The 26,631-nt window shown below is 41.4% G+C and overlaps 1 protein-coding gene across 1 annotated transcript; it reads right to left on the bottom strand.

The window, feature by feature from the left end:
• Positions 1-8,020: 8,020 nt before the first annotated feature.
• Positions 8,021-26,372, bottom strand: psma1 (proteasome 20S subunit alpha 1). Its single transcript, XM_080190159.1, has 10 exons — positions 26,229-26,372; positions 18,748-18,792; positions 15,769-15,870; positions 13,557-13,660; positions 11,763-11,851; positions 11,463-11,533; positions 11,157-11,286; positions 10,931-11,010; positions 9,036-9,140; positions 8,021-8,268 (listed from the first exon to the last, which is right to left on the bottom strand). The coding sequence occupies exons 1-10, from the start codon at positions 26,229-26,231 to the stop codon at positions 8,209-8,211; spliced, it is 789 nt and encodes a 262-aa protein (XP_080046285.1). The 5' UTR covers positions 26,232-26,372; the 3' UTR covers positions 8,021-8,208.
• Between the last annotated feature and the right edge of the window lie 259 nt (positions 26,373-26,631).

Genomic DNA, 26,631 nt, shown 5'->3' with positions numbered 1-26,631 from the left:
CTACATTGACATGAATCTTCTGTGATGCCCACACAATAATTTCAAGATTGATTTATCACAAAGTCTTTCAGTTCTGTTGCTTGCAAATAATACTCGCATTCCATTTATCTTAGCAATATTTATGATGCGACCTTTATCTTAGTATGTTAACAATATCTAAATTTATTTGAATTAGAGTATACTACCCTGTCTTAACCCTTGCATAATTTTTGATATCATCTTCAAACTTACTTACCGAACACCATTTGGTAATTAATAGAGAAGGAAGAATAATGGGCCGAGAACCAATCCCTCGAGGATAGTTATCTCCAAGTTGAACCACATTGGATACCTATAACTTTTTGGCTGGGGATTGGAGCCAATTCTGAACTTAGCATTTCAAATTGTGAATGATGCTACAAGATTCTAGCATGTGAAGTAACCTAAAGCAGTAAGTACCTCAACAAAGGTTTTCTGAAAATCCAAGTAAATATCCACCAAATTAAAAATAATTTATTTAATGGGATGCAGATGTCACTGGCTGGGCCAGCATATGTTGTCCATTCCTAATTGCCCTTGAATTGAGTGGTTTGCTAGGCCATTTCAGAGGGCAGTTAAGAGTCAACCACATTGCTGTAAATCTGAAGTCATATCGAAGGGGCAAAGAAATTGCCCCTTAGGCAAAGAAATTGCCCTTTAGTGCCCAGGGATGCATAGGTTAGAGGGATTACTGGGTATAATGTGTAGGGATATGGGGATAGGGCTTGGGTGGGGTTATGTTTGGTGCAGACTTGAAGGGCCGAAGGGCCTCTTTCTGCACTGTAGGGTTCTAGGGTTCTATGATACATGTGGGCCAGATCAGGGAAGGACAGCAGATTTCTCCCCAAAAGGATATCAGTGAACCAGATGGATTTTTATGGCAATCAACAATGGCTTTACAATCATTAGACTTTTAGTTCCAGATTTTTAAAAAATTGAATTCAAATTCTATCATCCATCATGGGATTCAAACCCAGGTCACCAGAAAATTATTCTGCGTCATCTGTTCAGCGACAAGACCAACTCTCTCTCCCTCTCTCGTGTGTCTTCACATCCATAATGTTTATTCCCTTTGGGGAACACACTAGGAGAAGGATTTCAGAGCTGATTATCTTCCTGTTAAACTGCGTTGAATGCTGTTTCCATGGCCAATAAGTCCTGGTGTTGGACATGAACCCGGAGCTTCTGGTCCAGTGGTAGGGGTACTACCACTGCACCACAAGGCCACCGAAACAATACCACTATACCATCATTTCGCCTACTGACAGTCTCCAAAACCACTATCAAGTTTGTTCAGCATGACCCACTTTCTTGGAAGCATGACCTATTTTCTTACAAGCAGAGCTATGCATTTTGCATGGATCCTTTCCTTTCTCAGTGAATGCAATGAGCATCGCCTACAATTCAAACATGAAATTTTTATTGATTTTAAAATTAGTAAATTCTCTTCAAGGAGCAATCCTCATCTGGAACAAAAATGTTACCTTTAAAGTTATAAACTGATGTGAAATAGACATTCAACAGCTTTGCTGTAACCTGAAAATCAGTTTGAATCTGCCCGACAGCATTTTTTAATAGTCCTTCATGAGCTTTGTGGTTTTCTGACATTACTAGAAATCCTTTTGCTTTTACTGCCACAATCACACACAACCTTCTTTTCCTGAGATTCCTTAGCAATTGTTATGGCTATTTTTAATCTTCCTTAATTGCTTGTGATACTATTCCCTGCTCTCCTGCAAGTTAAATGCTTTAGCTACATAGAATGTCTTTTGTTTCAATCAAATTTGCCTCTGAATGTCGCTGATCAAGCATTATAGTTGTTTTATCATGACCTTTTAAACATTGGAACATGTAAATTAATTCTGTTCGAGAATTGTTTTAAATAGAATCCATTTGTCCTCAGTATTGATTGCTCATTGAATGATTGATCGACTCAGTCCGCTGCTGATGAACTGCAGGGTCAACTCAACCCTGGAGAAATATGGAACCGGAAGAATCAACTTGCATTTCTATAAAGCTTTTCACAACTTCAGGACAATCCAAAGTGTTTTATAATCAATTAGGTACTTTTAAGAAGTGAATCATTTTTGTAATGTAGGAAGCTTCTGTGATCCTCTCTTTAAATAGCCTTGCGTTTGAAAAAATTGTATCCACATACAAATCTTTTAATCTCAGATGGAGAGAGCCTATAACTTCTGCACGATTACGCAGAAAAGTGTAATTGTTGCAAAAACCATCTTTATTTGCAGATAGTCACAGAAGCTAATCAGTCAGCCAAAAGAGAATGATTACGATCTTGAGGTTTCCGGTTGAAATATACATGCAATAAAATACTGTTAACTTCAAAGTTCATTCAATGATCAAAGTCGTTATTTTAACAATTTTGTTCTCTACAGAGTGCTCAAGTTTTGACTTCCGTTCATAACTTCATGTCCTCATCCAGGTGAGATATGCAAGTGGAAGGCAAATAACACCCAGTAACAGCTCAGATGGATCAGTCAGGTGCACCTTGCCCCAGTAAAGACTCCCACATCAAGTGCAACTTGACTTAAATACAAAGCAAAACGCATGCTGACTTGTTTCATCAAGTATTCCAGGCCACATTTATCTTGGATTAGGTGTAGTCTGAAACTTTCTTCATATAGTCCAAAAAAAAGTCTCAATTCCAATCTCAGAAAAACACAATGGTGGATCACATTTTCAATCCTGGTAGAATTACAGCCAAGCCCAATCTAGCAGTTCTGATTAAAGGTCATTTCGACCAGAAATGGGAACTCTGTTTTCCTCCACAAGGGCTAACTGACCTGCTGAGTAATTCCAGCATTTTTTTTATTCCTATAATGTCCTAACTATATTTGGGGTATTCAGAGTTGTGCTTTTACATAGAAAGAAGAGACCTGGTTTGCACACAGATTCAAACAAAACAGGTTTTACTGAAGAGCTGTTCTCTGTGCACTGCAGAATACAGAACAGAAATTAGAACAGCCTTAGCAAACACCCAAATTACATCACCATCAAAACATGTGATCAACTTTTAAAGCAGCCTGCAATCTTTCTAAATATATAACCATTCACTATCCAGCCTTCACACAACTTCCAGGAAGGGTCACTCGGCAGTGATCAGTTACAACAGCCCTGTATATTTTCGTTGCTAAACAAGTGGTGGTGAAGCACTACAGTTTCCTTATTATTGTCCCAGTTGAGATTAGCTAACTCAATTTTTTATATTTGTTGTGAGGACATGAGTACTACCGGCAAGGACAGCATTTATTGCCCATCCCTAATTGCCCTTGAATTGAGTGGCTTGCTAGGTCATTTCAGAGATCAGTTAAGAGTCAACCACATTGCTGTTTGGTCTGGGGTACCATTTAGGCCAGATTAGATTAATGAACCAGATGCGTATTTATGACAATCCAGTAGTTTCACAATTATTCCAGATTTATTAATTGAATTTAAATTACTGCAGCTGTCATAGTGGGAATTGAACTCGGTTTTCCAGATCATTAGTCTGGGCATCTGGATTACTATTCCAGAAACATCATCATTGTGCTAATATTGCACCAAAGACACACTTTTCATTTACTTATATGGTTCAAGTTTTGTGTGTTGAATCAAGGGAAATATTTAGGATTTAAAGCAATAGCTCATTTGTGACAAACTTGAAGTGTAATTTTTTTTAATTTAAAATATGCAAGTGCAATATCTTTCTATTAAATTGTGAGGGCTACTCCAAATCAGACACAAGACAATAGTTGAACAGCATGAATATTATTGAATGAGTTTTCAACCAGTATCGATCAATGACATTTCCAAGTTAATTTGGACTTGAACTCCCAATTACTAAGTGATTTTTTTCCCCAGATGTCAATAATAGCTACCTACTTTTGTATCATTACACAACAATCATCCATACTACTAAGCTTCCAAATTCAAGCTTTTTATAGTTTTTCAGACATATAGGGCACATTACTGTCCACTCTCAGCTCTTTCACTGCTGGTGATATATTACTTTGGTGGACTTCTATTTCGACAGTATTACAGCACCTAAGGGAGGGGCAACAGAATTAGACTGACGACAGAGATCTTAGATTGAACAGGAATTAGGTGTTGAGTGAAAACTCAGCTGATCCATCAACTTAAGGTTCGTAAGAGATAGCTATCTCATGAATAGTTTGTATGGTGGGACAGATAAGCCCAGAATTGTGCACAACATACAAGGCATGGCTATTTATGGATGCAAAGAACATCAATAAAAACCTCAAATGCAACAAGACATTTTCGGTGAAGTTGGTTAAACTTAATTCCTTCTCAAAAATATGGAAGCAGATAAGCTTGGCAATGATAGATCTGTTAATCTGACAGCAAGGACAACTTGCATTATGCAGTAGGTCAAAGAGAGGGAACAAAATGCAAGTCATGTTTCAGGACCCAGTGGTGCAACTGTTGGGCACCACAAATCAATGATCAAGGTCTAATCCGCAATAAGTATATTCAACATTCAGTAATTTTGAATCTTCTGCTTCCTTGTGAACAATGCCATGGAATACGGTAATATGCTTAAAAATTCTCTGTGCACATTTCTGGTCAACCTTTTCTATTGTAAACTTCTTTGTTCACATGTAAAATGCAAACGGTCTGGCAACTTATCACACTATAGTTGCGCATCCTCATCAGTCTAAGCACAACAACAGCGCCATTGTTCACAGTCTGGTGAGTTTGAGGCAATTTTTATTAAAATTGTGGACAGGAAAATAGTTATATAATTAAATATAAAAACAACAGAATTTGTTACTTGAAGTTGAAGTCTGAATATCTGCATATCTTGGTCCAATTATCTTTGAACCCTGCTTTCTTGACTTGAACATGACTGCCCCTCGGCAGCACCATTGCAGAATCTCTCTCTCTGTATATAAATAATTTATATATATATTTATGTTAATATTTTTGTCTGCCACCACAATCAGAAAAATATCATTCCTCTTAAATTCATGCAATCTCTCCAGCATATTTCCTTCCCTTCAGCTTCTAATACTCTATTTCCTCCAAACAACTTATAATATCTCCATCGCCTTCTATCTTTTTGCTCTCCCTTCACCTTTTATCCACCTTACTCTAACTCTGCTCTAATTCCCACATCCTAACATCCCCTTTCCCAACACAACTGGAGTCGCGCATTGCTCTTCTCAATCATCCAGATTCATTTATCCTTTAGCTTCAATCACCACCTGACCCAAGAACTCCATTTAGTTTCAATTCTCCACAGCCAACACCAGGGAAGTAAACTTATCACATTTTAATCAAATGCCAGGTAGTTATGGATCAGTGTTCACCTTGTGCCACCGGTCAGTAGCCAAAAATTCTAAAGCAAACCAAATTCAACAAGCTCAGATTTCAAGAAGCCCAGTAGCACATCTAAAACTACCAGCAAGATGAATTCTTGTAGATTCCCCACCATTAGACATGCACTCTGCATCCAGCAACTCAACATTGAGAGTCTAACTGCTGCCAAACAACAATTAATCATCACTCTTGCCCAGCAACACACAATTGATGTGATCTGTATTCACAAAGCACACACTCCAATCAACAAGGCTGGGAGATACAAGATAGACAGGTTCACAAATCATAGGTAGGCACTTATGATCAGTAGACCGATATACTAACACCATGCCACTTCGCTGTAGATGCTAACAACATGGTGACTCACCTCCTCCACATTGAAGGCATTACAATTTCAGATCATACGCAGAACAATGGAGATGGATAATGTTTTACAACAAAGAAAAAGCTCGGCACTACTGTCAGCAATGACAACAGTCACCTGGGTCCATGTGCCGCTGCTGGTTGGCTCAATTCCTCAAGGGTTATCTGCAAAGGAAGCCTGCCGAAACGCTGTTGTAAATCCAGTCACTGGCCTCCCAAAACCAGGCAAAGACACAAACTTACCTTCAAGTTACCAATGAATGTCTTGGCTCTCTGTATGCTGCAATGTCTTTGAGCATTTCATCTTAAAGCGGATAAAGCCAGAGGTGGAGAAATTCTTGAAAGTTGAACAAGTGAAGGTGAAGCACATGCAACTAGCTCTTTGTTACTTTCACAGAAAATGACTTTGAAAATAACCTCAAAACAGGCAGTGTCTTTCGTGATCTCACTGCAGCCTACCACACGTTGTGGCACAATGGTTTCCTTAGCAAAATCTCAGGTGCCCCCCTCCATGTGTTAGAGATGCCATCGAACTATTACTCTGATACAGATAGTTCAGGGTGCATTTGTGTGATCAGACATGCACCTGGAGGAAGCAGTCCAACCAGCTCCCCCAGAGATCGGTCGCAGCTCCAACCCTTTTCAATCTTTATTTTGATGATCTACCCCCAACACTGCCTCAGAAATTAATCTGCTGTCTGTCTCAGACTTGAACATTTTCTGTCCTAGAGGCAACAGTAAACAACAAAGTCCCAAAGTTGGCCTGCTCTGAGACATGGTGCCTTCAGCCCAGCAGCAACAAAGCAGCCTCGCATATATTCCACCTCCAAAATGCCGATGCCACAAGGGACTGAAACATCTCATTGAATTGCAAGAGCCTGAATCATGAACAGCACCTAGTTATCTTGGCATTACCCATTATCAAACATTGACATATGAAAAGTATCTAAACAAGACATCAGCAAATATCAAAACAATCTCAACAAACTTGCTGCCTCTTCATGGGGTGCAGGTACTCAAACCTTAGGAGCCTTTGTTCTTACCATCGTCTACTCGACTGCAGAGTACCGTGCCCCAGGATAACACAACTCATCTATCAGTCTTCTAGGTGCCTAGCTCAACACAACAATGCACATCTATTTTGGAAACCTCCGGTCAACTCCCCTGGTTCCCAGCCCTGAGCAACATCCTCTCCCCTCACATAAGGAGAGAGAGAATGCAATAAGAAAGCTCCTGGAGAAGATTAATATCAACCCAAATCAGTCACTGCACAAGTTCTCTGCGACTTGCTTCCCATCACACCAGCCTGAATGACTAAAACCACTGAGCCAAGGAATAACAGCAGGAACCTTTTGGCAGCAGGGATGAAATCAACATGCCACCATTAAAGAACACTTGTTCATCACACATCCCACACGTTACCCACCTGGCTTCAACCTGCCATGCCAACTTTGGGCACTTAGGCACTTCACAACTGTTTCCGATTAACCTGACAGTTTTCTAAATCAATCTGTCGAAAGCAGCAGCTTAAAGCACTGCGTTGGTTAATCTGTTGAACACTCAAACTACATTCCAGTCCAAAGATTTGCCCTCAACAATTTTATTCAGCAGTAAAAGATGTGTCCGTAAATTGAAGGAGCGTAATAATCCTATGCAACCAACTGAGTTCCTTCCCTTCCAGTTCCATGTCCCCAAATTACAACTCAGTTGTAGCAAATAAAAGGTCTTTTAATGGAGTATTAATTCTGGAGACATGCCCTCAGATTACTGGATTGAAAAGCAAGATACATCTAACCTAGGTGGTACTACAATCAACCATTGTTAATACTTAAACTTCAACACTTCAATCTTTCCAGTTTTCAATTTCCATCAAAGTACAGTCCCACAAGCATCAGCTATCCTCCAATGTGCGGGCATTTATCGTGTTAGACAATTCATCACTGGCTGTGCCACAGCAGAATCTGATATTGTGCTGATTTGATAACCAAACTTATCAATAGTCTATGGCCAGTAGGTAAGAACAGAAACTCTGATAGCTTTTCTCTTCCCTAGCCCAGTTATACTAATTGTACTGTCCTCCTGTCTGAAATCAGCCAACTCAAGAAACATAAGGACATTGACTTCAAGTCTTTCGATCTGTGTTGCGCAGTCAAATGATTCATCAGCAGGTAAACAAATTTAAATCTCAAGCACATTTAAGTTCTTGGAATTATATTTAAACAAGGGACTCGACAATCACCGTATAAATTGCCTTGCTAAGCATTCGGCGTTTCATCTCAATAAACAACAAACTTTCAAATTTTGGGAATACATGAAGGATTTATTGGTTTTACAGTTGGTTTCTGCTGATAGGTTTCAAAATCTTTATAGAAAATAACCAATTATAATTTTTTGCCCCTGTTCAACTGAAATATAAGCTGTCTCAAATGCCCTGCTTCTGCTGTGCTGCAACTGTAGTCACAAAGCACAAGATGATAGGTCAACCAATTAATGTTCCATTGGTTCTTCTGGTTTTTCACATGAAGCTGCATCATCAGCCGGAGGTGCCTGCAAGACATTTTCTTGAGATCAGTAAAGTCACAAAAAAAACCTGAATTAGCATCCTGGTCAGGTAGCAAATAAGATTAAAATCAGACAGCAATCTTAAAAATAACCCTCAGCTCGACCAACAATAAAGATAAAACGAATCTGTCCCTATCAAATTTACCATTAAATTTTTAAATGAACAAGATCAAAGGTGATCCAACTCAACAACAGTTCATCAGCAACCAGAACATTCAAGATTCTATGGAAAATGCAAACAGGATACCTGAAACAAACAGGTTACTAACACTCAGGGTGCTAAAAGAATTTGTCCAGGCAAACGGACTCAACTGCTCGAACCAGAAGTAGACCATCTTACCTGCTTCAAGAAAATCCTGCATGCTGGTGTCATTAAAAACATAGATGTCCAAATTGGGTAAGAAATTTACAAGTTTCTTCTATGCTGGTAGAATGGGAGATTTTAGCCAATTAAACTCCAGCAATACTCCATGCATACTGAAGGATCCTCAAACCTATTACCTACTTGTCTCTAAATTGTCTGAGCTTAGAAAAGTGGCAAATATTCCTCTGGAAAGAAATATCTCTCCCTATCAGGCAAACAAAAACCCCAATGTCTTATCAGCAGTTTGAGTTTAAATTTGATATATGACGGGTGACAGGTTTCCATGACAGAGAGACAGCTCGCTGACCAAAACTGACAGTATAGAGCAGGGCAATTTAAATTGTAGTTGCAAGTAAACTCTTGCATCAAAAATATCTTCCACTAGTACCTTTCTCTGAGGTCTTTCTTCCAAACCTTCCAAAAATGATGCAACATCATCGTCATCATAAATGGTGAAATCAATGTCTTTGCCCACAATTCCAATTGAGACATTCTGACAGGTAAAGAAACATAAAATACCAATATTAAGAATAAAGTTGCACATTGATCTGAACAATGAAAAGAAAAACAGGAATATCTGATTTCCACACCAAACTGAAATTGCAGCATTTTGCAATATAATTTAGATATACAAAATTTTCTTTGTACATACTAACATTTTTGTTGCAAAACCCAATAACACCCCCCTCACCTCCCCAATAACAGATGTAGTGATTGCAATGCGCAATTAATCCTTAGGCACTGCTTCCTATGCAAGAAACTATATGCTTCCTGCTAATCTAGATGATTAAATGTGTTGAGTGGATGCACACCCAAGCAGGAGCCATTAACATGGGTGGCATTTTGCACAAATTAAAGCCAAGCTGCGTCCCTTAATGGGGAGGCTCAATGTGGCTGCAATAGATGACAGAAGGCATTCTAAGTGATTCTGCTGCAAGAAAAGCATAATATTCATGTAGCACAGCAGAGAAGGAGCTTCAAGGTTTCCCAACAATGCATTGGACATTTCAGTGGAAGAGAAAAGACATCATTAATCGACAGGGAGCCAGGCAACCTTCCAGGCAAACTTTGCGAACATAGTAGAACCAGGTATTTGTGACAATCAATGTCACAGGTCCAGCCCGAAGGACTTGGATACACTGCTGCTAGAGGTTCAATGACATCATGTTAGTGGTCAAGATTAAATACCACATTCCACCAAGGGTGCCATTAGCCTCACGTACTGCTCAGTACATCACCCAATTAGCCTAAAATCTATTGTTGGAAAAATGTTTAAATCAATTATTAAGGAAGTAAAGGCAGCACCTTTGAAAAATCACAATCTAAGCAAGCAAAGTCAGCATGACTACATGAAAGGGGAATCATGTCTGACTGATTTATTTTCTGAGGAAAATGAGCAGCATGGTGGCACACAATGGTTAGCCTCACAGCAGCAGTGATCTGCATTTGATTCCATCCTTGGGTGACTGTGTGGGGTTTGTACATTCCCCTGTGTCTATGTGGGTTTCCTCTGAGTGCTCCAGTTTCCTCCCACAGTCTGAAGATGGGCAGGTTAGATGTATTAATTATGGCAAATACACAGGGTGAGGTGGATAGGGTGGAGTGGAGGGTCTGGGTGGGATGCTCTTTCAGGGAGTCGCTGCAGATTCAATGGGCTGTATCTAATTGAAACATGTAGGATTCTTAAGGCGTTTGACAGGGTAAATGCTGGGAGGATGCTTCCCCTCATGGGAGAGTCTGGGGAACTGAGGGCATCGACTCAGAATAAAGGGACATTAATTTAAGACTGAGATGAGCAGGAATTTCTTCCCTCAGAGGGTTCAGTGTCTTGGGACGCTTTGCCACATAGAGCTATGGGGCAGAGTCGTGAGTATATTTAAGGGTGAGACAGACAATTTTTTTTAAATCGGTAAGGGAATCAAGGATTATGGGAAAATGGTGGTGAAGTGGATGTGAGGAATATCTAATCAGCATGATCCTATTGAAGGTGGAGCAGGCTCGAGGTGCCAAACAGCCTCCTCCTGTTCCTATTTCTCACAGTCTTGAATCTTAACAGTCTGTAAATCTCCTCCAGAGCAATCTTGGCAGCAGAAATGTTATTTAATCACTCCAATAGTCTGCATTGGCATTTTGAGTCATTGATATATGCTTCATTATATGGGGTACTGGTTTGTGTTTCTTTGGACGATCATATTGCATTAACCAGAGACTTTGGTGGAGCACAAATACTAATGTGAAATAGCACAGCACTCTAACAGTTCAGTGTAACAAAGAAAAAAATACCTTTGTGGTAAGATCCTGTTCAGCAGGCAGTGTTTCCCTCAATGCACGCAAACCATGTTTGACCAATTCGTTCAAGTTACCTGGTGAGGAAGAGCCAGTGAGATCAGACCAGGTGAATCAATGGTGGGAGGGGGTAGTGTGAGCAAGGGAAAGAAAACAGTTAGAGCAATGTTAAGTAAAAATCTGACACTCATGAGAAACACAATATGCAAATTATCATACTTACAATCCTGGAATTCATCCATATGTCTCTCCAGATATGTTCGAGCAGACTGTGAACGGGCACCAATTGACATGGCCTTACAGTCAAAATAGTTAGCCGATGGGCACGTTTGGAAAATGTGAGGGCCAATATCCTTCAGGTAAAAAGGAAAAGTTGGTTTAATCTGACAAAAGGGCTACTCTAAGGTACTGTGGTCTAGATTTTTAAAATATACACAAATATATAAAGGCACTAATTCAAAATCAGGCCTCACTCTGGACAGGGATTAATCCAGCTTATTTCATCTTCTGAATATATGAGAAAACTTACATCATAACCAGCAATAAGCAATCCCACACCATATGGTCTCCTTCCATACCGCTGTGTTGGGATTTGAGTTTCTGGACAAAAGTGGTTAAAGAATCATAATACTTTTCAGCCAAACACAAAATCAGACAAATTCAAATGTTAGTTATTTTGCAGAAAAGACAGTGGTTTATAGCAAGTCAGGAACAAAGTTTTAAACTCAAAATTTGCTTAAGGATTTTAAATAATTTTGGTGAAAGCTACACATAAAATCTTTGAACTTATTGCATAGGCAAAAAAGCTGTGTTTTTCTTCAAAGGATACTGCTTCCAATCAGACTGACGAGACGCGATACTGGCAGTGGTCTATCAAATACAAATCTCGAGTCCAAACACTCTTGACGCATAAAGTTGCTGTCAAGCAAAGCAAGGGGTAGAGACATTAGAAATCACAAGCATGGACAGAAATGAAGCTAATAATATTGCGTTTGGAAAAGTTATTGATCATCAATAGTCATTTGTAACTGCACAGGAATGTAATGTGATCGGACATCAAATATATTTATGGCAGTCTGTTTCTATCCCCACTCATCTCACCTTCTGTTACCCCAACCCCAAGATATGGAAAAGATTGAGCAGGGGTAAACACAACAAATTGAGTCATAGATCAACCATGGCCTACTCTGAATTCAAGGTTTCTTCACAGAACTTCAACATCCGTAGCCTGATGGGCATTTATCAAGACACAAGTAGACTCTATGACTCTAAGACATCAGCAGAGCCTGATGGTTAATTTGGCTAACTCTATCAGGCTAAAGGCTGTAGGAGCAGCGAAGAACAGGTTATGCAGCTATGGAAAAAATGTGTGAATTGATTGGACAGTGGCTGTTGCTATGCCTTGAACAGACAGTGATTGAACACAGATCCCTGTGTGTCTTGTTCCTGAAAGAATTATGGCCTCTTGTCAGAGGCATGACTCTCAGTAAAACTGATCTAAAAGACAGTGATTCGTGCCTGTCCTTGGAGTATGCAATTGGAAGCAGGACCAGTGCCAGTAGAATCTCTATAAGGAGGAGACAAAGAGACAGCAGGAAGCCAGGATCAACCACCATAGAAGCAAGACCCCAAGTCTGGTACTCGGGGACAAAACTCATCAGCAAAGAATCTGATCAGTTTCTCTCGCCATGGGTAATATCTCCAAGTCCAAAGCTTATGAGTGTGGACATTTTTCGAAGTCTTGATACCTTTTGAATATTTGTGTGTAACAAAATGAGTCAGAGGTTAAATACTTTGTACATTACGAAGTTTGATGCCTGGTGTAAGTTTGTGGTAACACAGTAGAGCACAATAAGAGATTTGTTCAATAATTCGTGAGCTTCAGTGTCTTTGGCCACAGCATGAGTTCAAGGGCAATAACTCTTCTAAATACCAATCAACCTGTTGTTCTTGTAACATATGGAACAGCGGCACAGTTAGCACTACTGTCTCACAGCACCAGGGACCTGTGTTCAATCCCAGCCTTGGGCCACTGTCTATGTGGAGTCTGCACATTCTCCCTGTATCCACATGGGTTTCCTTTGGGTGCTCCACTTTCCTACCACAGTCCAAAGATGTATGGGTTAGGTTAATTGGCCATGCCAAATTAACCTGAGTGTCAACAGGATTAGGAGGGGTTGTGGGAGTAGGGCCTGGGTGGGATTGTGGCCTCCTTCTGCACTGTGGGGATTCTATGATCTATAGTATGAACATTATTACGTGTGTGGTGCTGGTTAATATTCCCGCAGACAGTTTCACCTAAGGCAGCAGGGGAACAATACTCTGATGGAAAACTACAGCTAACACCACAAAGGACATGGAATGAAATAAGACATGAAAAGAAGGGGTAAAGTTAATGTTTGCGAGGGGGTGGGGAGGCTCTTTTAAGGAAGTTAATGTTTGGAATAGTGTATGAGTTCACTATTTAGAGTTCATGTTCATGGATTAATTTTCGCCAAGTGCTCCATTTTAGAAAGCATAATCTTACTTCTAGAAACATTTGCTTTCAATAGCATGCCCCTACAACAAAATAATTGCAGCTAAACAAATTAGTAACTGACTAACCAACTGTACAGATACTCACCACAACAGCCTAGCATCAGCAGTGAGACCAGCAATGGAGATGCCAATGTGATTGTCAACATGGAGGACCTTTTTTTGGTGAGCAGCCAATTCTGACTGCGCTCTCTACAAAACAAATGGTTCAGAAGATTAATTAGAAGAAAAGTTTATGCTGAATTACAACAATTCGAAAGGTGGAGACAGGAAACAAAGTGGGAAAAGGGATGAGAAAAGAAAGGGGGAAATATGAAAAAAAAGAGATGAGGAGAGGAGAATACAGATGCATGGATCATCTCAATCTTACAAATGAAGAAACCCACAAAGTTTTACAATTTGAGGTGTGGTGATGGAATAGGGTTTTTAGAGGCACTTCTTCAGAGATAAGATGAACCTGGTCACTCCAAGAAAATTCTGGAGGATGAATTAGCTTATACTAGGATAATTGCACTTTCCTCCCACCTCTGAATGTAATCACCAGTTGGGATATGAAATTTTGTCATGCGTGCTGAACATTTGAGCGTCAGCAATATTTCTGAATTTGAGTATGACAAGTAGAACCTACCAACAAAAGCTTCTCCAGCTGCATGCAATACATTCAGTATTGATTAGCATTCAGAACACAAAGTACAATGATCATGTGGCACAAAGCACGCTTTAAGGCAATATGCTCCCCTCATTACCTGGTGGATAAAATATACATAAAATAATTCAAATTAATAATGGAGAAGGTCGAGGTAGTGCTTCTCAATTGGGAGACAGCTAACTTCAGTGGTCTGGAGAAATCTGATCAGGATAAAATTGAACCAAGGGCAGACAGGAAAAATTGCACAAGACAATGGATGATCTCTATATTGTTTCAGGAGCAGGCTAGGTACATTCCAACAAGGGCAAAAGGTAGGGCAACAAAAGTTAGAACTTCAGATGACTTGGGAGGAGAGTATAATGAAATACAAAAGTAGAGTGTATGATGCATGACAGGTGAATTCTACAAAGGCAGCCCAGGCCAAATGGCAGAGAAAAGATTTGAGATTAGAAGACAATTAGCGTGAAGAGAACCAAAAATATTTTCCTGCATATAAGCAGGAGGTAGGGACTAAGAGGTTCAGGGCAAGGCTAGAATAATGGGAGACTTTCAAAGGAGAGATGTAAAGCTCGGTGCACATGCATGAAACTAAATACGGGATATGAGTATCCTGGATGACTAAAGGTATGAATGAGAAAATAAGGCACATGATGCATGTTGGATTAATAATAGCAATAAAAATCAGGAAGAGTATCTCAAATGCAGGAGAGAGTCTAAGGCTTAAATAAGTAAAGCTGAAAGGAAGCATGAGGACAGGATAGCAATCTGCGCTAAAATTAACAGGAAAATGTTGCGGATGTGGGTCACGAGGTACGGCCATTTGGTAAAAGTGGGTCACTGGAAAAATATTCAAAATACTCTGCCATAGTCTGCAGGGTTGGAGTTTGGGCCCTAAATTGGTATTATTTCATTTTTAATCTTGCTTCAGTCGCTGTGGATAAGGAGTGTAAGGATTCACCTGAGTTTTAGTCATGCATTTCTCTCCAATGACATCTCCTGGAAAAGTGTTCTTATTAGAACATTCCTGTCAATAAAACACCACTGTAATGTGGATGTATAATATTGCCCACACAGTAAATGAATAACACTTCAAGAAAAGAAAGTAAGAGAAAAGGAACATGAAAGTGGCAACTGGAGGAATTAAAAAAAGCATATTTGCTTAAATTAATGCTAACTAAATTTCAGTACAGAAGCTTTTTTATCTAACTTGATTTTTTACTATAGTAAAGCCAAATATACCAGCTTTAGTAAAACAGATCATGGCATGACATGGTGTTAGGCTGAGATGAAATAAGCAAAGAGGAGGCTTGTACAGATCATAAGGACCAGGAGAGGCCACTTCAGCTGACTGTTCTGTTTCTAGTGCTGTGACTACTATCTATTTCAACAATCCCTCTCAGTTTAACAACTATTGTCACATTTTCAAGCTGGTTCTTATCGATGTGACAATCAAAAGTTCACAGTGATCGTCGACACAAATGGCGTTTTCCCATTTGAGTTTTGACACCAATATACCTTCCCATCAAAAGTAAAGTGAGTCTCGTCAGGGGGTAAACTATTGGCCAAACAGAATAAGTTGTGGTCTACACTTTACACTTGCAGAAAGGTGCTATTATTTACTATTTTCAAATTATCCATATTCCGGTATTACCTTTAAAGCGACGAGAACAGCATGGGTTTTTGACTTGAGCCCTACAGTAGCTGAACCTTGTTTCACTGCCTCCATTGCATATTCAATTTGATGTATGCGCCCCTGTAGGAACAACATTTTTGAAAATTAAGTATTGCCAGTATTAACTCATACAGTATTTCAAAAAAATTTCTATAAAGAAATGATACAATTCAATTAAGGAATTATACAATTTTTGTTTGTAATATTTCAAACTAAAATTATAAATGGTTTTACCTGAAATTCATTGTCATCTTATAAATCCCTGCACATTTCCTGCAACAGTAAAAAGTCTGATAACACCAGGTTTTAGTCCAACCGATTTATTTGATAGTAAACTCACAAGCTTTCGGGTTAGCCCCCTCGTCAGGTGAATGGAGAGTTCTGGCCTCAGACAGAGCATATAAAGCACAGACAGTTTAGAGATTACTGATTAGAATGCGAATCTTTACACCTAACCTGCTGTTCAAGTCCTGAAGTGGCTGACAACGTGTGTGGAAGGAGCACTGATCACAGGTTAAAGAGATGTGTATTGTCTCCTTCCACACACATTGTCAACCACTTCAGGACTTGAACAGCAGGTTAGGTGTCAAGATTCGCATTCTAATCAGTAATCTCTAAACTGTCTGTGCTTTATATGCTCTGTCTGAGGCCAGAACTCTCCATTCACCTGACGAAGGGGCCAACCTGAAAGCTTGTGAGTTTACGATCAAATAAATCGGTTGGACTAAAACCTGGTGTTGTCAGACTTTTTACTGTGTTTACCCCAGTCCAACGCCGGCACATCCACATCATTTCCTGCAACTCCATATTTGACTTTCTCCAATGTGCTCTGTACCTCTTCATAGCACAAATAGCTCTCATCAAAATTACAAATACATTCTCTGGTGCTCTAACTTAATACACTATCCTTTCGCATACTTCTCAAGCACTCCAAAGCCTTTGATAAAGTCAATAATATCACCCTCCCACTACTTTCTTGTCAAAGCCAATTAGACACATTGGCCTTTTGTTCCTGCCCATGCGTAATAACCTGGAGCCAATCAAGGATTTATCCTTGTTCCCTCTTATTTCTCATCATTACATTCAAGACCATAAGACATAGGAACAGAAGTAGACTATTCAGCCCATCAAGTCTGCTCAACTATTTACTGAGATCATGGCTCATCTGATATGATAATCCTTAACTCCACTTTCGCGTGTTCTTCCCATAACCCTTGATTCCCTTGCCGTTTTAAAAAACAGCTCCCTGCAGTAAAGAATTCTACAGATTCACGACCAGAGAAGAAATTCCTCCTCATCCCCATCTAAAGTGGCGACTGCTTACTCTGAGATTATGCCTTTTGTCCGAGGCTCGTCCACAAGGGAAAACAACCTCTCAGCATCTACACTGTCAAGTCCCCTCCTATGTGTCCCAATAATCTTGCACTCTTCAAAACTCCAATCAGTACAGTCCCAACCTACTCAAACTCTCCTCATAAGAAAATTTCTCCATATCTGGGGTCAACCTGCTGCACATTCTCTGGACTACTTCCAATGCCAGTGTATCTTTCCGAAGATAATGGGGCCAAAATTGATAACAGTATTCTCGGTGTGTTCTAATTTGTGCCTTGAACAGTTCTAGCAAGACTTCCCTATTTGTATACTCCAATCCCTTTGAAATAAAGATCAAAATTCCATTTGCCTTCCCTATTACCTGAACTTGTCTGCTAGCCTTTAGTGACTTATGCACAGGGTCCCCAGATGCATTGGGAAGACAGTAACTTGAGCCACAGCACAAACTTTGCATGTCCAGTACAGCAGGCTGAATGAACCAAACTGTTCACAATCTCTGTGTCCTGTTTGTTCCTAACTAGAGCTGTAAACACCAATACCCTTTGGATCACAAAACCTGCTCACTTCCACCTCCATAATATCACCCATCTTGCCTCAACCTCAGCCCAACTGCCAGCTTTTCACAATGCTTTTGTCATCTTTAACAACGAAATAATTCCAATCCTCTCTTGGCCATTCTCACACATCTTCCTATGTCTACAAAATTGCTCAAGCTAATCTGCTGCTTGTACCCAAACCCATATTAAATTCTGTTAACCTATTGCTGTGCTCAGTTCGTTACATTGGCTCCCATCTATCCATGTCTCAATTCTCATTCCTGTGTTCCAATGCATGCAAGTTTCACTGTCCAACCTCAAATTTCCTCGATCCTGCATTCAATGTTCCTCAACAGCTGTACATCCAAGTTGTGCACAAATTGACCTCTAAGGTACTGCATGCAGCCATGCAAAAAATAAAGAGGCAGTGAACAAGGTATATTGCCTACAACCTTGTAAGAACTCTTTCTTCCAGCTCTGGCCATTCTCACTGATCCACCACTGGGGGATGTCCCTTCAGCCAACCAAATTCTAAGCTTTGAAATTCGCAACCTTATCTTGTCTCTCCTCCTTAAAACCTACTTCTTTGACCAAGCTTTTAGTCAATCATGCCTATTGGCTTAAGTGAAGAAAGGTGGTTTGTGGGTAGCACAAATGGTGGAACGATAAGTTAAGCCAACTGGCTTATTTTTGTGTTGTAGACTCAGTGTAACTACTTGTAATTAAACTAAACAAGCACCATAATATTTCAACTGTATTATAATCACTGATTCACTGCATAAAATGACAGTTCATTAACAAAATTCTGATTTGTCTTGCCTTAAATGCAATGCCAGTCATCAACCATATTTAATTATACAACCTTGCTTATTATGCTGCAATTGCTGTTCAGTGATGATACCATCAAGCATCAACTGTATATCACTGGTCTCATGCTGAAGAACCACAAACTAAATTGAAGAATTACCCTTGAGTATAAAATAATAAACGCCTTTAAAAAATTTGAAGAACAAGTTGCATCTACATTTGTGACAATCTAAACGCCTTGCAAAAGTTCTGTGGAATAGAAAGTAAAGCAAACTTTTCTTACTTGTGGGCTCCAAACAGTGACATCATTGTCATATTGATTACGGAACTGTATGAAAAAAGAAATATCAAATTTAAATAGATGTAATGAACACAAATACAGATCTTCAAATCAACACTGCAATCAAGTTATTACTGAGCACAATAAAGCACAATATTGCCACTACACTGCAGCATTCTTGGAAGATGCTGCAACAGATTTCTCTTCTACATTTCACAATGATCAAATGCTAATCCTAAAGCTTCAATATCCACAAACAGGAACAGGACAATTGGGATCTACACTTTCTGCAGTTTACAATGAACGAGAAGTGATCTTATTGATGCATACAATATCTTAAAGGGTCTGACGGTAGACACTGAAGATATTCCCCAGCTGGGGAAATCTAGAACAGTGCGACATAGTCACAGAACAAGGGGTCAATTATTATTTAGGACTGAGATAATGAGAATTTTTGTCACAATAGTAGGTTGTGAAAATTTGTTTACATGAGAAGGTTGTTGTCCTCTATCATTGAGTATATTCAAGGTGGAGATTGACATTTTTTATCTTGCAAGGAATTAAAGGGTGTGGGGAGCAGAGGCAAGTGGAGCTAATGTGGAAAATCAGCCAGCATCATATAGAATGGGCGAGCAGGCTCAAAGTGCCAAATGTCTACTCCTTGACTTGTTACTTACATTCTTACAAGCTTTTTTAAATCCTGGTCACAATACTATTAAACATTTATAAAAATACATAGTTTCCAATAATAACCATAATGTGAATGCTAATGTTCTTTAAAAAAATGCCTTATTTTGTTTGCCTGACAGAATCCAAAGCAATCCAGATTATGACGAAAAGTAACATAGCAGCAGCTCTAAAGGGGTTCATTTTAGTTGTAATGTAAATGCAAAACCAGGATCTAATAGGACTCCAAATTAGATAAAAGGGCCAATAAATAATTTTACTCCATTTTGCTTAAGAGTCAGATTGCGTGCAAACTCCAAATTACACGGCACAACTATATCAATGTGCCAAATAAATCACTTGCGTCAACACCACAGCAGCACTAAAACAGCATAAAACACATTTAAGCACATAAATAATTCAGACCAGTGATGTAAAGTATGAGTAATTCTTAACTCAGATTGCACATTAAGATCAGTGAGGCTAACAGCACTCTAGTTTTTTTTGGGTGCGAAATGGTCAGCAATGTTTGGAGACTGCATGTGTGGTTAAATTCAGAGATTTCTGTCCTACTCTTCCAGAAGCTGTACTACACTGGTACCTTGCCAAGAGACTCAGTATTGAAATTCATGCAAAGACATGAAACTGCTGCGCTGACCCACTAGTCAGTCACTCACTAAACATCCAAGAAGTTGGAGCCGATGGATTCAGCCACAAGTGAATTTTTAATAGTGTAACAAGTCTTAATTATTGAAAAAGATGACGACAATGGCCATGGAAGGAGTGTTCACATTACAGCTCGTCACACACTCAAGATGAATCCAGAGCATGAGTAGGCCACTCAGCTCTTTGAATGGCGGAGCAGGTTCAATAAAATCATCATTGATCCGATTATAACCTCAATGCCACATTCCTGCATAACTTTCACATCCATGTAGAATTTATTTACCTCTGCCTGAAACATATGCAAAGACTCTGCTTCCACCACCTTTTGAGGAAGACTTCCGAAGATTCACAACTCCCAGGAAAAAAATTCTCATCTGTCTCAAATGAGCAATCCCTTATTTTTAAGCAGAAGGTTCTGAAAGCATCTTAGGAGAGCGAGAGGGAAATTCCAGAACTTTAGGCCGAGGCAGTTGAAGGCAAAGTGCAACTGTACAGGGCACTGGTGAGGCCGCAGCTGGAATACTGTGTGCAGTTTTGTTCGCCGCACTTACGCAAGGATATTTTGGCTTGGAGGGAGTGCAGAGGAGGTTTACTAGGCTGATGCCGGAGTTGAGGGGGTTGAACTATGAGGAGAGGCTGAATAAACTAGGCTTGTACTCGTTAGAGTTTAGAAGAATGAGGGGAGATCTCATTCAGACATATAAGATGATGAAAGGGATGGATAGGATAGAGGTGGAGAGGCTCTTCCCGCTCAGAAAGGACAGTAGGACTAGAGGGCACAGCCTCAAGATAAAGGGGGGGCGGTTTAGAACGGAGCGGAGGAGGAACTTCTTCACTCAAAGGGTGGTGAATCTCTGGAATTCTCTGCCCGTTGAAGTGGTGGAGGCTGCCTCGCTAAATATATTTAAGACGCGGGTGATCGGTTTTTGATGGGCAAGGGGATTAAGGGTTATGGGGAGAGGGCGGGAATGTGGAACTGAGACACGACAGATCAGCCATGATCTTACTGAATGGCGGGGCAGGCTCGAAGGGCTAGATGGCCTACTCCTGCTCCTACTTCTTATGTTCTTAAAGCAGCCAATGGTGCAGCAATTAACATCAAGAATTCTCAAGATGTTAAAATTAGATGTGTGCAGGTATCTTGTAAAGTTGCTGGATCTAAAGATTACAGAGATGGGGAGGTCTAAGACCATAGAGAGATTTGAAAACAAGATGGGAATTTTAAAAATTGAGGTTTTGCTTAATGGGGAGCCAATGTAAGTCGGAGGTGCATAGAATCATAGAAACCCTACAGTGCGGAAAGAGGCCATTTGACCCATCAAGTCTGCACCGACCACAATCCCACCCAGGCCCTACCCCTATATCCCGACATATTTACCCGCTCATCCCTCTAACCTACGCATCTCAGGACACTAAGGGGCAATTTTTAGCATGGCCAATCAACCTAACCTGCACATCTTTGGAGGTTGGGCAATGATGATTGAACAGGACCTGGCACATGGAAGGATACAGGCAGCAGAGTTTAGAGACTTTATTATTTGCTTATGGTAACAAATTGTGTTTGACAACATTCTTCTGAAGCACCTTGGAACACAATAACATAAAAACAAATTGTTGTTGCCTAGACAAATCCTTTGGCACAATTTCAATTCGCAGAAAAATACTCTACACGTCCGGACCAATTTCTCCCAGTGAACTAGCATCGATCAAAAATAGTGAAATCCACCAGTTCCTCTCACCCCAAACTGGAAATCTGTCAACTTTGTTTCCAATTTCTACCCATTCCTTGCCTTCACATGATTGATCTTCTGACCCATTTCTTCCTCAACATTTCTGGGGGTGCACATCAACCAACATCCACCACAAGTCCAAGGGCTCTCACAACTAGCTTGAGCACACTTCCTTCCATTCCTCAACCTGTGGGGACTCTACTCCATTTTTGCAGTTTGTCAGTCTCTGTCAGAACTGGCCTGATGATACAACCTTCCTGACCAATGTTTCTGATATATTGTCCTTGGTCCTCAACCTGTATTTCATTTCACTCGAGTTGACAGGGTCCTTGGCCACGTCCACCCCATGCTTGTGCTTCCCAAAACCACGACTGTGTTGCCCTAATCCTCAGCTTCCATTCCACCAACCTCTAGACTCAAAAGATCACCCTCGCCATTTCTATCAACTCCAACACAATATCACCATGAAATACATATTCCCATTCTCCCTCCCCCTTTCAGCATGATAAAGGGACCATTCTCTACCAACTCCTCAATCACACCAAGCACCAACTCCTCTTCCACTAAAAGTGAAGATGCAACATATTTCCCTTCCCACCATCCAGGGCCCCAGACACTCCTTCAAGATGAAGTCGATATTTACTCAGAGTTCTTTTAATTTAATCCTGTAAGCATTGTTCACAACGTGGCAAGAGACATGAACTGCAGATTGAGTGACTGGCTTGTGGAACACTGCATTCAGTTGATCCCGAGTTTCTGGCTACATGTCATTTTAATTCTGTGTCCTGGTCCCACTTGGACTTAGATCTCCTATTCCACAAGACCCTAAGATATAGGAGCAGAATTAGGCTACTCAGTCCGTTGAGTCTGCTCCACCATTCAATCATGTCTGATTTAATTCTCATCCCCATTTTCCTGCCTTTTCCCTGTAACCCTTGATCCCCTTATTGATCTAGAACCTGCCTTATTGCAGAAGGTTATTGCAGAAGGTCAGGGGACATGGAGTTGGGGGTAGGGTGTTAGCGTGGATAGAGGATTGGTTGTCAAATAGGAGGCAGAGAGTGGGGGTCAATGGGTGCTATTCGGATTGGCGGATGGTGACTAGTGGGGTGCCCCAGGGGTCAGTGCTGGGGCCTCAGCTATTTACCATTTATATAGATGATCTGGAGGAGGGAACCGAGTGCAGGGTGTCGAAATTTGCTGATGACACCAAGATTGGGGGAACGGCAAATTGTGCGGAGGGTGTGGAGAGTCTGCAGAAGGATCTAGATAGGCTGGGCGAATGGGCCAGGAAATGGCAAATGGAATTTAATGTTGGCAAGTGTGAGGTGGTCCACTTTGGTAGGAAGAATAGTAGGAAGGACTATTACTTACGTGGCGAAAAACTGCAGCAGGCGACGGTGCAGAGGGACCTCGGGGTCCTTGTGCATGAGTCGCAAAAACCCAGCTTGCAGGTGCAGCAGGTGGTCAGGAAGGCGAATGGGATGCTGGCCTTCATAGCGAGGGGGATTGAATATAAAAGTAGGGAGGTCTTGCTGCAGCTGTATAGGGCATTGGTGAGGCCGCAGCTGGAGTACTGTGTGCAGTTTTGGGCGCCGCACCTGCGCAAGGATATTTTGGCCCTGGAGGGAGTGCAGAGGAGGTTTACTAGGCTGATACCGGAGTTGAGGGGATTGAGCTATGAGGAGAGGCTGAATAAACTAGGCTTGTACTCGTTAGAGTTTAGAAGAATGAGGGGAGATCTCATTGAGACGTATAAGATGATGAATGGGATGGATAGGATAGAGGTGGAGAGACTCTTCCCGCTCAAAAAAGACAGTAGGACTAGGGGGCACAGCCTCAAGATAAAGGGGAGGCGGTTTAGAACGGAGTTGAGGAGGAACTTCTTCACTCAAAGGGTGGTGAATCTCTGGAATTCTCTGCCCGTTGAAGTGGTGGAGGCTGCCTCGCTAAATATTTTTAAGAAGCGGGTTGATGGGTTTTTGATAAGAGAAGGGATTGAGGGTTATGGGGAGAGGGCGGGAAAGTGGAACTGAGCCACGACAGATCAGCCATGATCTTATTGAATGGCGGGGCAGGCTCGAAGGGCTAGATGGCCTACTCCTGCTCCTATTTCTTATGTTCTTATGTTCTTAAAGACACTCAATGACCTGGTATGAGGGTATAGTTGGGTGGATTAGTAAATTTGCTGATGACACCAAAGTTGGAGGTGTGGTAGATTGTGAGGAAGGGTGTCATAGTCTGCAGGGAGACTTAGATAGGTTGCAGAGCTGGGCCGAGAGGTGGCGGATGGAATTTAATGCGGAGAAGTGTGAGGTAATTCACTTTGGTAGGAGCAACAGATGTGTCGAGTATAGGGCTAACGGGAGGACTTTGAATAGTGTGGATGAACAGAGGGATCTAGGTGTGTGTGTACATAGATCCCTGAAAGTTGGGAATCAAGTAGATAAGGTTGTTAAGAAGGCGTACGGTGTCTTGGCGTTTATTGGTAGGGGGATTGAATTTAGGAGTCGCAGTGTAATGTTGCAACTGTACACTACTCTAGTGCGGCCGCACTTGGAGTACTGTGTGCAGTTCTGGTCCCCGCATTACAAGAAGGATGTGGAGGCGTTGGAGAGGGTGCAGAGGAGGTTTACTAGGATGTTGCCTGGTATGGTGGGGAGGTCCTATGAGGAGAGACTGAGGGATTTAGGGTTGTTTTCGTTGGAAAGAAGGCGGCTAAGAGGGGATCTTATTGAAACATATAAGATGATTAGAGGTTTAGATAGGGTGGATAGTGATAGCCTTTTTCCTCGGATGGAGAAAGCTAGCACGAGGGGGCATGGCTTTAAATTAAGGGGGGGTAGCTACAGGACGGATGTCAGGGGTAGGTTCTTTACCCAGCGGGTGGTGAGGGATTGGAATGCCCTGCCTGCTGCAGTTGTAAATGCGTCTAGTTTGGGGGCGTTTAAGAGATCTCTGGATAGGTTTATGGACGAAAAGGGATTGGTATAGGCTAGTGGGTCATTGTTTTTGTAACTGGTCGGCGCAACATCGTGGGCCGAAGGGCCTGTTCTGCGCTGTAATGTTCTATGTTCTATGGTCTCCACAGCCCTCTGAAGCAATGAGATCCACAACTTCACCACCCTCTGGCTGAAGAAATTCCTCCTCATCACAGTTTTAAAGAAGGGTCCCCTCACTCTGAGGTTGGTCCCTCAAGAAATCTGACACATCCCTCACTTCTTCCACTTCTGATAAAAAGTCATCAACCAAAATTCCTTAAAGCCAGGCCAATGACCTCTAGTCATAGCACACTGAGTGGCCAGAAACCATGGTACATGTTGTATGTAAAGAAACTGATCTAATTTGCATTTTATGTCAAACTTAAACTGTTTATGTACCTTGACAATTTTTTATGGCAGATGTATAATTTCAAAGATGTCCAAAGGTAAGTCTAAAGACGTGCAGGTGAGGTGGTTTAGCCATGCTAAATTGCCTCTTAGTGTCAGAAGAATTAGCAGGGCAAGGGTGTGGGGTTTTGGAGAAAGGGCCTGGGTGGGACCATGGCAGGTGCAGACTCGATGGGTCGAATGGGCTTCTTCTGCACTGTAGGATTCCATGAATTTTTATTTTAAGAAGTCCTTCCAAACATGCTGCCTAAGCAATACTTTCTGTTTCAATTTCCAACAGTTGCAGTTCTTTGTATTGCCATTTATCTCATTGTGGGATAAGGCCTAACTAGCAATAACAATTCGAAAGCAATGAATTAGATGTCAAGCAGCGAGGATGCGATGAAGCACCGTACAACTGTAATCTCTATCAATACACGGTACCAAAAGAATATAATGTGCCAAATTAAGGACATAGCACAAGTACTCCCAAATTAAGGAGAAAACGAATTTGCATCTACTTCCTGAATCCAAAAGAAAAATTGCAGAATATCCTCATTCGCCCAGTTTAATCAGACTACTGGTGTTGAGATACTTGCAACGACACTCAAACATTCAGAGTAAATGTAAACCACGCCAACTGTTTCAATGAAAAGCTCAGTGAAAGATCTGGTGCTTTAGGAAAGTCCCGGGACGTGTGTTGACCAGCGCCGAGGCCGATTCGGCAGCTTCCAAACACGACTGCCGTTTTTATCAAAAGCCAAGGCCCCTCTACCAAAGAGGGGCACATAGAGTTGGGGGCCGCCCACCCTCTGCGGTGAGAAATTAGCGGCGGCGAGGCCCAACCCGGGGCCTGAGGCAGCGGCTCAAGCCCGTTTCCAGCAACATGACTCGGCATAAAAAGCCGCGACCCGTGGAGGGGGGAGAGGATGGAGCACAAAGAAAACAGACGGCGGTAGCAAGGCCGCCGAACGCACTCTCCGAATGACGAACAGCGGCCGGAGCGGGCTGTGCCAGCGGCCTTGCAGCCAGATACACCGAGCATCTCCCCTACCATTTTGCTGCGTCCGCGCCGCTTCCTCCCAGCACAGTGATCGATAGCGCCGCGGATCGATGGATCACCCCGCCAGGCCGAAGAGGAAGACTATCGAATTATCGAGCACCGCAGATGTAACCATTTCAGCAACGAGCAGGTCCCACTCAACCAGGGGTAACTCACTGAACACCAGTTGAGAAGCTTTCAACTTCTCAACGTTTGACTGAAGGAAATTGTGGCTCATCTAAACTGTGTCCCTGGTCTGTGGAACAAGATGCCAACTTGGGCGGTGACCACTGATTCACTGCTATCACTGAATAAGAGTGGCAGTGGGAATTCAGTGCAGGGAAGAGGGGCAACATCAAGTACCTTAAACGAAAAGGCAACAATAAATTAGCAAATATATAAACTAGAATAATTT

This window comes from Carcharhinus amblyrhynchos, chromosome 6 (assembly GCF_965287045.1).
Source record: "Carcharhinus amblyrhynchos chromosome 6, sCarAmb.v2.hapA, whole genome shotgun sequence".
Taxonomy (NCBI): domain Eukaryota; kingdom Metazoa; phylum Chordata; class Chondrichthyes; order Carcharhiniformes; family Carcharhinidae; genus Carcharhinus; species Carcharhinus amblyrhynchos.
Note: the sequence above shows the minus strand (reverse complement) of the source record. Positions and strands in the feature narration are given on the sequence as shown.